The 17,098-nt window shown below is 32.7% G+C and overlaps 1 protein-coding gene across 3 annotated transcripts in view; it reads right to left on the bottom strand.

The window, feature by feature from the left end:
• Positions 1–212: 212 nt before the first annotated feature.
• The window catches only part of LOC144840549 (uncharacterized), a 50,587-nt gene continuing 33,701 nt past the window's right edge, over positions 213–17,098 (bottom strand). Inside the window, exons 25-43 of one of the 3 annotated variants that reach the window (XM_078696391.1) lie at positions 15,912–16,073; positions 13,953–14,123; positions 13,334–13,621; positions 12,655–12,946; positions 11,923–12,293; positions 11,220–11,809; positions 10,481–10,501; positions 9,861–10,011; positions 9,113–9,334; positions 8,304–8,588; positions 7,486–7,695; positions 6,060–6,248; positions 4,671–4,928; positions 3,932–4,105; positions 3,558–3,719; positions 2,964–3,202; positions 2,157–2,411; positions 1,451–1,575; positions 213–1,000 (exon numbers count right to left, since the gene is read on the bottom strand). In XM_078696391.1, the coding sequence (XP_078552517.1) occupies positions 954–1,000; positions 1,451–1,575; positions 2,157–2,411; positions 2,964–3,202; positions 3,558–3,719; positions 3,932–4,105; positions 4,671–4,928; positions 6,060–6,248; positions 7,486–7,695; positions 8,304–8,588; positions 9,113–9,334; positions 9,861–10,011; positions 10,481–10,501; positions 11,220–11,809; positions 11,923–12,293; positions 12,655–12,946; positions 13,334–13,621; positions 13,953–14,123; positions 15,912–16,073 (4,212 nt within the window). In that variant the 3' untranslated portion in view covers positions 213–953. The remainder of the gene's footprint in view (positions 1,001–1,450; positions 1,576–2,156; positions 2,412–2,963; positions 3,203–3,557; positions 3,720–3,931; positions 4,106–4,670; positions 4,929–6,059; positions 6,249–7,485; positions 7,696–8,303; positions 8,589–9,112; positions 9,335–9,860; positions 10,012–10,480; positions 10,502–11,219; positions 11,810–11,922; positions 12,294–12,654; positions 12,947–13,333; positions 13,622–13,952; positions 14,124–15,911; positions 16,074–17,098) is intronic. The other 2 variants (XM_078696393.1, XM_078696392.1) reach the window with 2 other exon arrangements.

The raw sequence follows: 17,098 nt of genomic DNA, 5'->3' as shown, positions 1-17,098 counted from the left end.
TCGAAAATTTCCCTGTGCTATAGTACAGGGATTTTTTACGAAAAATGACCAAAATATCGACTTATTATGTATAGAATTAAAATGCTCATCCCAGGATGAGCTGAGGATGGTATTTTGGTCGTTTTTCGTAAAATAATTTAGACAATATAAACAGTGAAAAAATGAATGAATCATGAGTACGGTACTGACTTTTTAAACTATAACATAAATATGTTACAATATAAACATTTTGTTAAAAACCACGCACCATTTTATTTAAACACCATAATTTCCATTTTCCTATTTAAGCTACTATAATTAACATTTTAAAAATACTTTAAAAAATTCATAATTACTGTTTCATTTTACTTTCAAGAATGTTGGTCCATTAGAAAACGTAGACTACGTAAGAAGGAGACTTTTACCACGTTTCTGTAATGTATGTATAAAACCATTCGTTACTAACTGTATTATTTGGTTTTATACAATGAATTAAGGCAATTTAATCTACAAATACCAACAAGCGATACAGTACTGAGAGTTGGGTATGCCAACACCAATGGCAAGAGAATTACTCAGCGTAGTTAATACCGCAGCCAGCACAACATTATGTTATGAACAATGAACAATTTAATGAATGAAAACTTCATTAAAGTAAAGTATTATCAATTAGATATAAGAAAATGCAATTATTAATTTTAAAATACATGCTGTACAAGGTGTATTATGACTGTAAAAACTGATTTTTTGAAAACATATTTACATATCGTATTTTACAATCGCCAGAAATTGAATTAAAATTAAATATTGCAATTGATTAAGTACCCACAAACTATCCAATTAAACAGAAATGTACAATTTATTTTGAAAAGCCCAATGTTTTAAATACACTCAACAATTCATCAAACTTGATTTTTTATACAGTTAATATACATTTACAAATCATTGTACATAATGCAGCTTCAAACCCTTTGTTACCTACTACTGGAATATGTGTATAGAGATGACCTGGGTAAATCACCTATAAAAAAAAATTCATTTTTTATTTTACTCAATCGAAACCAACAGCGATAATTACCACCACTAACAGGTTTGATACAAACAAAGCCAGGACTGTTTAAAGCACCTTGATTGGTCCTAACATTGATCAAGGGCTTCTCTCGTCCAGTGCCCACCTTGACCAGAGGAAAGGCATAAGCCAATACGTCTGAGGCAGATACTAGATGCAGGGGCTGCCATAAGAGTCAGCAGTGCTGATTTCAAATGCCTAATGGGACCCCAGCTCCATATACAGCACCCGATATTCGATATTGGTCTCCCATCCAAGCTCTAACCAGGCCTGTTGAAATTATTCTACTACAGTAACTAAAAGTGTTAATCTTTAAACTTTCTATATAATTATTTAGCTAGCTTTGGAGTAATCATTATTTATGACTACCAAATGTCCTAAGAAGGAATTACATCAACATACCTGGTTGGTCTTGCCCAACTTGTAACCGGTCTTGTAGTGTTTCCAGTCGACGAATATAATCCGAGAGTGAAGATTCTGGGTCTCCGGAACCAGCATATAACAAATTGGCAGGATTTCTTGAACTTCTACAAATAATAATTATTTATTTACATATTTACATACAATTGAGAATATTAAAAATGTATCAAGTGATGCAGTGAGTATGAATATTATTATATTATAAATGGTTGCTTGGCACTACACATTACATGAAATTCAAATCCTATTCTATAACACACCTTGTATCCTTACCATTCGATTTGTTAATTAGGCATCATGTGCCATTTGGTATTAGTTCTACTTAGCGGAAAAGTGATATTTAATGGTGATAACTAATGGTTCTAATGCACGTTTAGCTTTTGAGAATTTTCTACCACATGAGGTTGTTGACTGATCCATGTTAAGCTCTGTCTAAACTAGTTTGACAAAAAAAGTGTGATGTCCCCAAATATGATAGTGATATGACATCGTATCCATGGGCACATCACATTTTTTTTGTCACATAAAGTTTGATAATGTAGACAGAGCTTTAGCCACTCCACTTTTATTTGGTGATTTGTTGCAGCAGAAAGTTGTGATCTTCATTCATAGAGCCAAACCATAATAAGAGTGACTATACAAGAGTGAATCCAACCCTGGTGAAGAAATATAAATACAGCAGACTAACCCTGGAAGAGAATAAGAACTCCTGTCACTCCATTCCCTCACTGGTGGCGATGCTTCTGTAAAATCTCTGTCAAGTGATCTCCGTACTGGTGAAGTGTACGTGCTAGTTCTGTAAGCTGCTGAGGAAGCATCACCGTATGATCGGATGTTGGCTCTAGCACCAGAACTATGTGAGCTACTTGAGGATGTTGCACCTGTCATTACTGGAGAACCAATTTTGGTTGCACGCTTCCATTTCTTGACCAAGAATTTTAGTCTACAGATTAAAATAAATGTTGTTGTATGATATAAAGTGCAAGAGGACTATAGCTGCTTGACCATCTTAAGCTATGTCTACACTATCAAACTATTTGACCTAAAAGTGTGATGTACCCAAATATGGTAGTGATATGACATCATCCTGTCTATATATGGGCACATCACATTTTTTGTCACATAAAGTTTGATAGTGTTTGATAGTTGTTATTGGATCAGAAAACGAAATCTAATTTTCGGTAATATCATATACTATAGGTATGGGATTAATAATTACTGGAAATAATTATGTTATATTCTTAGCGGATCATAGTTTTTTTTAATTACAGTTATGTTTCAAAAATTATTAAGGAAAATCTTCAGCATGCAGGAATTGTAATTCTATGAAGCTATCAAAAGCTCCAAGTTTGACAAAAAAAAGTGTGATGTGCCCAAATATGGTATTGATATTTCCAAATATGGTACTGATGACATCATCATGTCCATATATGGGCACATCCCATTTTTTGATATACAACATAAAGTTTGATAGTGTAGAGCTTTATATTCTTACCTTTGAACAGCTATTACAACTCTAACTGCACTCCTAAACCGCATGAATCCACGGCTGTGGCGTGAACGTCTCTGTACATCGTCTGGCGATGGGAAAGCACCCATCTTGGCTATCAGCGCTAACGTTGCCTGTTCACAGTCTTGGAATCCTCCGAGAAGGAGTAACAGGTATTTCTTCTGATATGTCAAGGCTTTGCGGAAACTTTCTGCTCGCAAATATTTTCCATAAAGTCGTTGCATCTGTTAAGATTAAGATTATGAAAATAACAGTAAAGATGAACAAAATCAACATTTTACTTCTAAAATTTAAAACACTCTAAATGCATGCTAATGTTAATAACACTAGATATTATCTTTTAGAAACTACTCAACAGATTTTGACCAAATATTCACAATAGACAGACCAAAAAGTAAATGGAAGATTCCATAAAATGTTGGAAGTACACAATCAATAGACGTGATCTATGCACTAAAATCACACCATAAAAAAAAAGAAATAAATAAAATTGTGGATGCTATCGTGCAAACAAAAAAACAAAGAAAGCATTCTCTTTTTGGCAAATAAAAAAAAAAATATTGCATTGCACTACTATACCTTGGCTTGTTGATGTTCACTGGATCGGACGCTTGTTTGCGATTCAGCTTTCATTCTTGCCAGGTCTAATTTAGCTTCCCGTATTGAGTACCATTCATCTGCAATAGATGCTCTTTCATTTGCAAATTGTTCCTCTACTTCTCGACGATTTTGCTGATCAATCTTAACATAAAAATGGAAAGATATTAAGATATATTCATAACTGCTCCAAATCATAACTATTTAAAAAATATAATACTATACATAAAAATTGATTTCCTCACACAAATAAAATAAAATAATTTATAATGCCCAAATAAGGTGCTGGTTCACCATCTTCTTCAAACACAACAATCATATCGATTAAGACTGTTAATGTTGTCAAATAGACTCACCAAATCCTCCCTGTCTTTTGTTTTCCAGAGCTCTTGCTCCAATTTATTTAAAGAAGTTCGTAGCTCGGTCTTTTCTTCACTTAGCCTGGCTACAAAATTACTAAGATTGGCATTTTGATGAAGGATGCGTTCGTTGAGGCGGAACGATGTTGGAGAACTCAACAGAGGCTCACCCTAAAAATAATTTACATTGTTATTTACCTTTAGCAAACACAAAACCTGTAGTGTGTGTTTCTTAAAAGCTACCTGTATTAGAATTTATAAATACAAAGGCAAATTACTAAAAAAAAGAGAATGCTGTATCAGTGGCTAGATCTCAATGGAAATAAAATAAGCAAAAACCTAGATCAAAACAATAAAGAGCCAGAAAAATGTGCAGAGCTTTCAAGCAAAACTAACACATCAGTGCAAATGAATTAGAATTTATAGTTATTCTAATATGCATGCATACACACTCTTATGGAAGAATAAATTTAGTGTTTGTTTTCGCTCCTCAAACATAAAGTTGAACTTGTTAGGATGACTGTTGTTGGAGCAGTACCTTATTGGATTACACTATAGCCACCAAACCCAAGATTGTCTAAAGGCATGAATCCCACACTGGTGACTGAAAGGTTGTCAGCCCCCGAGTTCCAATTTTTTTTAATATTCAAATGTACCAAGTTGCAAGAAAACATTTTTTAGATGAAACTTTCAACACAAAAAAACAAATCTTATCATTCATTTGAATATATCTTACCTCAGACTGTATAGTCAACGCAGCATGAACTTGTTGTAGTTCAGCTTGGGATTGTGTCAACGACCTCTTTAAACTTTGCAAATCCTCCTGAAGATCTGGTGACCACTGTGCAGAGGTCTGTACATCTTGTAAAGTCTCTGTCTGCTTGACAGCAATCAGTTGCAGCTTCTGGCGGATGGTCTCAAGCTGTGCCTTGTGAAGCTCTAGACGGGCTTGCAGACTATCAGAGTGACGTCCACTCAAACTTTTGTTCATATCCTATTAATTATTAAAGCAACAGAAATTAGAAAAGTTTTCATTTTAGTTCAACTATAGGATAGAAATGTATGCTGTCTTTGAAAAAATAATATTTTTGGACATCATGCTCAATAATATTATTGCTCTTTACTAATCATGACGTGATCTGATTACAATTTTTTTCATCAAAGGCAGCATAAATGGTTATCCGATAGTTCTGTAAGGTAGAGTGTTTTAATGGTTGTCTGCTATACACATTTATTGCATGCCTACACATGGGTTAAAATGACCAGAATTGCACTGGGAAGGATTTAAGCTACATTTAAAAACTGCCCTGGGACAGATGTCTTTCCAAGACATAAATGCAATTTTCACAATACAGCAACAGCAATGTTTTTGAATAGTTTCAATATATTATTACTGTTTACTTTTACACCCATGCACCAGCAATTGAAAACCTTATAGTAAAGCCAAGTAATTAGTTAGTAGCCCTATTCTGAATAATATTAAAGCATTAATTAGTGATTTAGATGGAAATTTCCAACTGTTATATACAACAGAAAGAATTTTTAGGAACTTTGGTGAATAGTTACAAAGTCATCTAATTATTTTTGAAGGTAGAGGTTGGGATTGCCCAAAATACACCATAACTATAATACCATTCTATAATGTAATTAAACATTATTAAAACAAGATCAGAAACTATTATTCTGTGAAATGAAATTTAAAGAAGCAAAATATTAGTTGTTAGTCATAGGCAAGTACCATGATCACATGTTTTAATGTCCACTGCACATGTGATGCTGTTGTACAGAACTGGAAAATAATGCCATATAGAATACCAGGGTGCTGTGTGTAATAGCAAAATGAAATCTAGCATGCAATGTACACAGCAAAATAAAACACAAATTTAGTGCAAAAAAATATTGGTAAAAAATAACTATAAACTAAAAAATAAGAATTTGAAATAGATATAAAACTCTATTTACACTATTAAACTAGTTTGACAAAAAAAGTGTGATGTGATCAGTATGACATCATCATGTCCATATATGGGCACATCACATAAAGTTTGATAGTGTAGACAGAGCTTTAAAAAGCATAATAAAGTGTGAATAGTGTATTGTTGTTAGCTGAGCCGCATCACCATACCATTTCATCTTCTTGCATATCCCAATCAGTCACATTTTGTGGTATGGATTGTTTTAATCTTTTAGTGTCTTCTTCGATGGATTTCTTCTGCGCTTCGTGCCGTTTTAACTCCTCGTGGAGATCTTCGTTCTCCTGTTCTAAGGTATGCAACGCTTGCGAGTTTAATTCCTTCTCCATTTCGCAATCTCGCTATAGGAAGAATGGCGAAATTGGGATAATATATTAATGTGTCCAGAGGCCCTGCACGATTTTGAATTATTGGTGTTCACAAAACAGGAAAGGCCAATAATGTAGTTGCTATACAGATTTTGCATAAAATTTGAGGTCAAATTGAATAACTATTATGCAAAATTAAAATGGCAGTTTCAACCAAAAAATGTAATGACTTATAATGGATATAAAGTATAGATGACAAATTTCGTTTTTGTAAAAGCTACCAATTAACGGTGTACTTACTCGGACGTTTTGATCTCTATCAGAGATCATTCTCAACTGACTGCGGAGTGTTAATGCAGATGTTAATGCAGCTTTTACAAAAACGAAATTTGTCATCTATACAAAATCGAAGCTAAATGAAATTTTTCCAAGATATAAAGTATATCATGGAAATCTTACTTTCACAGCTTCAGAGCAAATGGTTCTATACATTTGAGCAACTATAATATTGTTTTTAAAGTTAATGATACAATGCACACAACAAGTTAATTCAGTGAAATGGTTTTGTGAGACATTTACATAGAATTTTTCATATTTAGATAAAATGTGAACAGAATAAAATTTACAAAATTGAGTGCGAAAAGACAAGTTGAATATTTAATAGTGATATGACTAAAACATAGACTTACAAGGTGTAAATACAGCAAAGTATTGTCTCAGAAAACGAGTTACAACATACAATTTGGCTTGGCTTCAATTTTCTCACATTCAATCAACATTGAATTAATTTTTTACGAATAATACATTTGTTACACTATCTTTTCAAAATACAATAGAACTCCTTTGTGACACCCTTATTCAGGGGACACTTTCATATGAAACGAACAAAAGAGCATTTGGGCAACTCATATTCTGTAGAGTTCCAAAGGTGTGAAAAAAATACATCACCAAACAAATTTTTATTCAAACGATTTTTTAGGTAACAAACATAAAAGTGGATATTTCCTATATGATAATTTTAAATTCAGAAACAATTTACAGAATAGATATTTTTTGGTTACATTTCAGGAGACAATACTGTGCTTAATTTTTGAAATATGGGAAAGAAAACAATTGACAAAAACATCTAAAACATGTACACTAACAAAACACATCTAAATCTAAAAAAATGTGATGTGCCCATATATGGACATGATGAAGTCATATCACTACCATATTTGGGCATACATTTTTGGCTGATATTATAGAGCTCAATATAATTGTACTGTACCTGTTTTCTCTGCTCAATTTCTTTTTCTCGTCTTCGTTCAACTTCTCGTAACCTTTCCACCTCTCTTTCCTTTTCCCTTTGGAAATCCTTCTCTTGTTCTCGTTCTTGTTGCTTAAGAAGACTTGCTTGCAACTGGTCCCGTTCATGCTGCATGTGTAATGTACATTTACGCTCTTTCTCAATTTGGTTTGTTAAACTAACATTTTGAGCCTGTTTAAAATAAATAACATTACAATATTAATGTTCTTTTTTTGTTTGGATAAACTGTTTTATAATTGATTATGCTTATAAGCTTAGAGAATGGAGTTGAGTTACAACCCTGCACCAGGTTAGGATTGAACCCTGGACCTTGGGAATGGAAGGCAAGCATGTTAACCACCAAGCTACAGCCCTACTACTAAAAAAAATAGGTCTATTGATTTTATGCATGTTGATTCAGTGCTAGATAAATATATAAATAAACTCCTTCATAAATGACTTTTATTTATTTATTCATTTATTTCAGGGGGATTGCCACCTATCTGACAGTGACAGTGATTAATTCACTATTGGTAATCCTTGGTCACATGTGCCTAAACACATTAAAAAAACCAATTTGGAATTCAAAATATCATATTAAAACTATTCTACTGCAGTAACTGCCTTTTCTACTGAAATAACGTATGATTTTAATTTGTTTCAATGTAGAAGTTTATTTCAGTCAATTTAATACAAATGTGTACAAGAAAAAGAAAATAACTTTCTAAATAATTGCATAGACAGGTTAGAGAGTAAACAAAATGTAGTTTTGACATGGAGCCTAAATGTAGTTAACGTACAGTGATAGTATCCAAATTTTGTTTGAATTGCTTGATCACTAGTTTCTCTCTGTTCACATTTTCCAAGCCTTTCCTTCTCTCCGATTCCAACTCTTCTTCCAGGGAGGTAAGTGTGTTCTGTAGTCTTTGAATAGCTGCCTTTAGGTCCAGTGATCTGGCTTTCTCAGAGCTTAGTTGCATTTGTAAATCGTTGATAGCTTTCTTATCTTCGATTGATGTGTCTGTGAAAACACTACGTTCCTCTTCTACGGAATCTTGCAGTTTACTGTTAAGAGCTTGTAAACGCTTCAGAAAAAAACAAAATATTCTGTTTAATGAAATGACAAAATAGGAATAGACCAGACAACTTAAAGTTCTGTCTACACTATTAAACTTTATGTGACAAAACAAATGTGCCCATATATGGACATGATAATGTCATATCACTACCATATTTGGGCATAACACATTTTGTCAAACTAGTTTGATGTGTAGACAGCACTTTTCTAAAAGAAAATGATTATGATTTTAGAGTAGATTATGGGTCATGATAATTTGAGGTAAATTATAGTATAATATATTTGATTGGATTTTATTTCATTATCAAAAATCAATCAAGAATTAAATGAGTAAATCTGGAATATACATATATTTTATAGTAGAACCTTATTAAGGGTTGGTTTATTTCATAGGAAAGCGTGCCCTTTCGGTGTCTTCTGTTCAAAATAAGGGGTTTAGGTGGACAATTATTTATACCAAATTAATTCCGCTATGCATACCTTCATACAATACAAAACATGCATAACAAAATAGCCACACTAAAATTATACCTGTACAGCTAAGCCTAGATCATGCGAGCGTGCCTTTTCCACCTCCAATAGCCCTTGCAAATCTGACACTTTGCCTTTCTCGGAGCCTAGCCTTGTTGATGTTTTCTTCTTCTCTAGTTCCAACTCTTGACGTAGTCCTTGATTCTTCACTTTTTCTTGTTCCAGCAAACTGTTGTTGTTGACGACATTGCTTCGTTCTCGTTCAAGTTCTTTTCGCAAGTTCTGTTATTATTTTAAAAGCATAATTCATTCTGAAGCTGCATACTAACAATGAAACTACCCAACTAGACTACACCTTTACAATATAGCACAGAGCAAATATCAAACAAATCCACCTCAATGAAAAGCCCACCTCAATGCTAAACCCACCTCAATGATAAGCCCACCTCAACTATAAACTACTGTCCTCAAGCATACACACACATGTAACAGCCCAATAGCTGTTGTTCCTCACGCCCCAGACACTGTAGTTTACAAAGTGGAAATCTTATTTTTCCCTTCTAATTTTAGTGTATGTAAATTATTGACTATAATTATTTATTAACTCCCCAAATTCAGAAACTGACACAAACAAAGAAGCAAAGCCGACTGTCCATGACAATAAAAATGTTGGTCTGATTTTACTACAAAACAACATAAAAAATAAAACAAAGGGAACATAAATTTCAACATTTCAACGCATCACTATAATACAACAGCATATTATTCGCACCATAGACATGCATGACTGGGTTTAAAACCAACCAACCTTAATGAGGCCTTGCTCCCGTTGGATAGCATCGCTGCTCATGTCATGTTCTTCATCAAGGGCGTGCTGCAGTCTCTTCCTAGTTTCTTGTTCCCTTTGAAGTGATTCTTGTAGCCAGATATTTTGTGATTTTTCATTTTCCAAAGCACATCTGATAATGAAAGAGTATTTGAGTTTTAAACATGTTGAATAGTCTTTACTGGAAGAAAACATTTTATTGTGAACGAGCCTTCATTGAAAGATTTTATTATTGTTAAAAAAATGATATGTGTAATCATACTGCAATTAGTGTATATATAATTGATAATACACCAAGAAAAGTTAGAATTCTCCAAGCCAATATTACAGTATTTCATTCATGTTTACATACACATAATATAACAATGAATTTAATTTGAATCAAATGGAGAAAGTTAAATTATATAAACTAAAACCAATAAATAATTTTTTATGGGGGAAAAATATCGAGAGCGTATAGGAACAACAAAGCAAGACACATGTCGTCAGCATGCTGATGCTCCAGTAATGAAAAATTGTGACAATAACTATAAAGTATAATAAGTAATAATTAATAATATAATTATTATAATTAGTAAAACATTCTTAAAACAAATACTTACAAGGCAGATTCAGCAACATTTCTGTAACATTTATCCAAAATTAAATGAAAAAAGTTAGCAAAAGTTAGAAGCATGTATACAAGATTAGCATGAAATATATATACTATAATAACATAACATAAGCAGTAATAACTGGAGCAAATATAATGAATTATGCATGTTGTTAATAACTGAACTGAAAGTATAATTAATTCAACACAAATAATTGAACATAGGCAGTAACAAATTACAGAAACACACATTATGAGTTTCTTGACAATGTTCTAATAATGGACGAAACATAGAACCAATTGTGGTTGTTATTTTTAAAATCTAAAGTGCTTTTTGCATAATAGTAATCTCCTGACACTGACACAATTTATATAAATTTTTATGGGCCGCTTTTATGCAACCATGTGGTCTTAAGTTTTTGGGATTACATAATTATATGTTGTATTTATTTTGATTCAATACAATAGATTTGATATGGATTGAATTATAAGCCATACTAACTTGATTTGTTTAATTGATTAATTTTATATAAAAAAAAATAGAGGAAGTTGATGTATACAAAACGTAATAGAATGATAAATTATTTAAAGTATATACTAAATAAATATATGTAAATACAGTAGTAATATTACAATATTAGTACTATTGTAAATCAAACAATGATTAAAACATAAATGAATAAATTAGCGTACACAGCAAACATGAATTTAAAACAACAAAATTATTGTAAAGGTCATCAAATACTCACGATATCTCCACAATTTTTTCTTCTAATCTTTGGCAGTTATCGTTCAACTGATCTACTTTCATCTTCTCGTCAGCAACTTCGTTCTTCAACATCAAATTATCACTTTGATTTTGACTAGATGACAGAGACAATTGACTTAATTTATTCTGTTCCTCCGATAACTTCTTTTTCAGGTCAGCATTCAATGCTTGTTCTTGTTTTACTTTATATTCCATGGTTTCGGTTTGGCGTTTTAAGTGACGTTCTCGGTTTGTCGTCTGTTCCTCCATGTTACTTAGCTGTGATATAAGTTTTTGTCTTTGTTCTTGCAGTTCTAAAGTCAAGGTGGTGTTTTGAGAATGCAGATCTTGTATTTCTGCTAGAATGGACGTCCGGTCAGCACTGTATATTTGATCCAATGCAGACCGATGGTGAGACTCTTGTTCTCGTATTCTTCTCTCTAACATCTGTACGTCAGACAGATCTTTATCTCCACTGGCGACAACATGCGTTCTGAGCTCGGCTAATAACATCTCACGCTCTTTGTCAAAAACATACAGGATTGCCTTCAGAAGTTGTCCACGCCAGTCTGTCTCAGATGATCTCACAGACTAAAAGAAAAGATAAACGTGTTTATATAGGACTGCAATAAGTATAACAGATTACAATATATCTAGATTTAAAAAACAGTAGTTAAATCTGGTACTCATTTCTGTCAACTTACCCACTGGCCTGTTGTTTGTGAGATGAGGTCTTTCAAGGCTTGAATGGCATCCAATAAAGCTTGCTTCTCATTTTCCCACGACTCCTGCAACGATGTAATATCCGCACCATTCTGTACATTCTTCCGCGGAGACGTATGCTGACGTAAATACCGAAGATCAGACATAGAAAGAACCTGTAAACCTTCACTATGAACACGATTAAGAAGTGATTGCAACCTCAGTGGAATGTCTGACGTGCTGTCAACGATGCCTGATTCTGTGGATTCACTGTCTTTACCAATGGCATCTTGCCGAAATCTTAAGTGTCCCAACAAGTCCCTATCAAGCCGCTCCATTGTATCCACCTCAGACTTAAGTTTCTGACCAAGTTCTAATAATGAAAATTCATGTTTTTTTTATTGAAATGGTACATAGTTTTATGTCACTTTTGTGTACAAAATATTGACAAATTGATATGAAAAACACATTAGTTAGAGACTACTAGTTAGCTTACTGTGATATAGCAAATAAAAACAGTAGTCACATTAGATACCAAGTCAAGTCTTTTATTATATATTCACATTTAAGCATGACCGTTCTGGTCATTTGACTATACTGTTCAGTACATTATCATTCTAACTGCCTGCTTAACAACTACCCCTTTTATTGTATACAAACCAACCTGTAAACTAATATCTAAGCTCATAGCTGTTTAGAATTCACAACAAGTACTACACAAACACTACACTTACCTGTACTAGTTTGGGGACTGATTGGTGATGCTGTGATCTGCCTTTGGTCCTGGAAATTCCTCCTTAATCGTTCAATCTCCTCTGAATGCGCTGACATAAGATCACGATTCACTTGCAAGATAGCTTGTTCTAGCTCTCTCTTGTGTTTGGTTTTGAGACCATCAACCTCTTGATTGTGTTCCTCTTTCAATTGTTTGATGCGGATTGTTGCATCCCGTTCCATATTTGTTTGGATGTCGTGTATGTGATCTTGGTGCTGCATGGTCAATTCTCTTCTTATTTCATCCAATTTCTATTTAAAAGAAAAACACACACATATATTATATAATGTAATTTTCTGATTCACCTTGTTAAAATAATCCAATATACAATCCAGGAAATTTTCCAAATAAAAAAATGATTTTTATTGTTAAAATATTTTCTTACAGCAGTGTTTTCAATTATCCAGACACCTGTTACAACCAACAAATTGTTATTAATTGTATTATTATTTAATTATTATTTAGCCATGAAGAGATAGTCTTTTCCGGAAGCTTGGTGATTTCTTTCTGGCTGTTTTACTTTAACATTTGTATTTAGCTTCCTGCTTATTTTATTTGTCTCCATTAAAATCCAGCCAATGATACCCACAGTCAGTGTCATCTTTTCAGTAATTTGCCTTTGGAATTATAATATATACCTGTTGTAATGTTTTTCCTGGTGATAGTCCTTGTAAACTGGTTAATCTCCTATCATAGTCAGATTCCAGCTGCCTCACACGTTCCCCTTGAGCATCGCAAGCATCTCTTAGCGCTGCCAACTCCATCTTATGCTTCTCCTCCATCACCGCTAGCTCTTGGCAATGCTGGTTCTGAAGATCTTGTAGTTGGTCTACAGCAGCATGGCTTAGCTCTTGCTGCCGTTGAACAATGGCTTCTTCTAGTTCATCTACTTGGATATTCAGTTGTAGAATCTTTATATCTTTGCTCTAAGGAAATTAATTAATATAAACATTATACAACTGTTCCAACATAGTTGAGAAAAAAATATTACCTAAGCAATTGCTATTACAGAAGATACTGTAGCTATGACAGTAATTTTAATTTTGAAGGGTTCCAGTGACATTTAGTTATAAAATTAGGAAAAACTGTTCTCACCCATTACACAATAGATTTATCATTAAAAGACCAGGCAAGAATACCAAGAACTAATTATTCATGTTTAAGATCATCATTTTTTTTTAATTTACATTTTAGAATTCAAGAGAACTTCTTAATAAATAACACAGAATTTTAAAATTATTATTATTAGTATCTCACCTTAATGTCTTGGTGTAGCCCATCAATCTGCCCTTTGAGGTTTTCTACATCACCATCTGTACCCATTGACATTCCTTGCAGTCGTGATAACCGCATTTCCAACTCGCTAACTTCATGTTCACGAACTCCCAAAAGATCGTGCAATGACTCCAGCTCATTTTCAAGCTGTTTCTGAAAACATGGAATAAAAAAAAAATTTATATAAAATAGTTCAGAACTTCAAAGCTTCTATGAGTATGATGCGGCGTAATTGTACGTTATACTAAAATACACATGAGAATAATTCTGCAGATGGGACTCGACCTCCAGACCACTGAGCTTGTGCTGATGGCTGGGCTTAGATTTAAGCCCAAGTCAGCAGGGGGCACCAACAGTGTGAGTTTAGCTCCTTCCAATAATTTACTTTAATTTTGTTTTTTAAGAAAAGGTAATGCTTCTGTTCTCCTGTTCCATAATGGTATCAAATTATTGACTTGGAAATAAGATTAAATAAAATAATAATATATAATTGTAAAACCTTTACTATAACAAAATACATAAGATTAAAAAAAGTCTTCATCTGTAAAAAACACAGAAACAAGCAAGATAATTAAAATTGAATGAATGGTTTAACATAAACAATTATAAATACATATAAATCTATTTTATGTCTATACACCAAAATCTTAGAAAGAAAATGTGTAATGCAAGTAACTAAACTTTTTATCCATATGGCCAAATAGTGGATATTGACAATCCATACGCTGTGACATCCTACTTGAATTGCTTACTTCCTGTGGAGTGGGTGGTAAGTGGGAATTTAAAATTCTTAAAATCATTTACTTGAAATTTGGAAACAAAGTTTCATAAAATACATTCTATTTTGGGAATGAGACCATGACAAAGGAGCACTGGAAAAGAATATTTATTATATACAGGAAATTGTTATTTTTAAAAACTTTTAAAAACAATACAAAATGGCAACAAATACCAAAAGAATACATTTTAATTTTAAAACTGGCAAAAAGAACAAAGACTATAGCATAACGCTTAGAAATAGAAGTTTGCATAGTAATCAATTGGTTTGCAAGAAATTTCTAAAGTTTTGAATAAAAATAAAAATGTCTCGACATGAGTCAATGAAATAACAAAATTTCCTCGCATTATCAAAAGATTATCCTTCCATCCTTCTCATGACAAACAATACGCAAAAATCTCAAAGCAAGGAGTTGAGGAGCTACAACTGCAGTTTATCTGAAAACAGCTCAGTGGAATACACCGTATAGTTATACAGTATAACAACTGTAAAACAATACCAGACAATACACCATTAAAACCTTTCTTACCCACAGCCTCCCCATCACATTTGTGTAAAATCCACATTCATAACAGAATAAATAAATTTGTCTACAAAATTTAACCAATCAAACCCAGACAGAAACAACTGCTTCTTGTATCATATTGACAGCAACAATGATGGTGAATGACCTTTGAACTATCTGTAGTTTCAAATACTTCCTAACTGCTACCTGGCATTTCCTTTTAAGCACAATAGATAGTATTGTAGTTGTCATGAAATGATTTAAGTACCAGTAAGAAGACAAGTGCCAGTAACTATTTGAAAATAGAGTTGAGGGATAATATTCCAGGTGTCTTTAATGTGTCAAAGTTTTGCCATACAGCCAAACCTATAGTTGCTCTGAAGTACCATATAGCTATGTGGTCTACCGCTATGTTACTCGCCCTGTCACCTAGAGGATAGACGTTCATATCCTACTAAGACATTTTTCATACAATTAACAAATATAACTTTGCCCGAATTGTCCAAAATAAAAAAATGATTTTTCCCAGTTTAAATATAGTCCACCACTACTCGGTAACTGTGGATAAAATAAAATTCTAATTTCAAATATAATTTCTCTGTGAAGCCAGTCACAAATATTATCAATCCCACAATTCATGTCTAGAGTTCATGCTTACCTTTGTTTGATCATTCTCCAACTCTGTCTCTTCCAAGACCTTTAGAACTTTAGGGTCAACAAGCACATCTCGATTTTTTTCATTGCATAGCGCCTCGTGAAGTTTGCTTATTTCTTTGTCGCGTCTCTGCAACATGTCTTCATATTCTTCCTTCAATTTTTCCTGAAGAAAAATTAAAAGAGAACAAAATATGAAATCATGAGTTTTTAAACTTAACAATCTGTACTATATTTAATTAAAGTTTAAGATATTTACATGGGATTAACAAATAATATTATTAATAATAGTTAAAAACGAAAGAAAACTCAAATGTCCAAAAGTGAAAAAAGGAAATTAATAAATAAATAGATATTATAATGGTAAATTCAGGTATAAGCTCACCCGAGGGTATGGGGTTAAACCAAGGAAGACTATCATTCACCTAGTTTAATTTATAACTAATATTTGATAGAGCTACGACTATATACTTCTATTTATAAGATTATAATTCACTAACAAAATAATAAATTAAAATAGGTTTATACAGCTTATAATCATACCTACAAATGAATACTGAGGTGATGTCAAGGTACCTAAGTCCTAGTACTACAGTGTACTTACACAGAGTGTACTTTATGGTGTAAACACACCTTTAAGGTAACCAACTAAAGCTGTACAATTTACATCATATTAAAAGATAACTTAATACAATAAAAACAAACATAATAAACACTTGATATAAACAATATATACAATTCTTACTGTAGACCAGTACTTTTCTACTCAATCAACACGGTTTTAATTTCAACCCCTATAGCTACATCGTAGTAAAATATTTCTCTTTTGAATTGTTGTCTATAGATCACAATATTGGAAGCTTTTACGAACAAAAACAAAGATATGTGTCCATGGCGATGGATTTATTTGAAAGGATAGCTTGTATTGTTACTTGCATGAGTGAATTACTATTATTTTGACATAAAGGAAGTCAGATAGCAGGCTGTTACTCATAGCTAATTTGATAATCATTATATCCTTCGCCCTCATTCTGTACTCTTTCAAGTTCATTAGAAAACATAAACCATAAAACAATACTCTACATGACAATTTCTATACTATTTACGGCATATAAAAAGTACAAACATATTGCCTACTACTATTGCTGAAATTACAAACTTGTTATTTTTTTTTTCATTTATAAGTTGATT

The sequence above is a fragment of the Antedon bifida genome, chromosome 4 (genome assembly GCF_963402885.1).
Source record: "Antedon bifida chromosome 4, ecAntBifi1.1, whole genome shotgun sequence".
Taxonomy (NCBI): domain Eukaryota; kingdom Metazoa; phylum Echinodermata; class Crinoidea; order Comatulida; family Antedonidae; genus Antedon; species Antedon bifida.
Note: the sequence above shows the minus strand (reverse complement) of the source record. Positions and strands in the feature narration are given on the sequence as shown.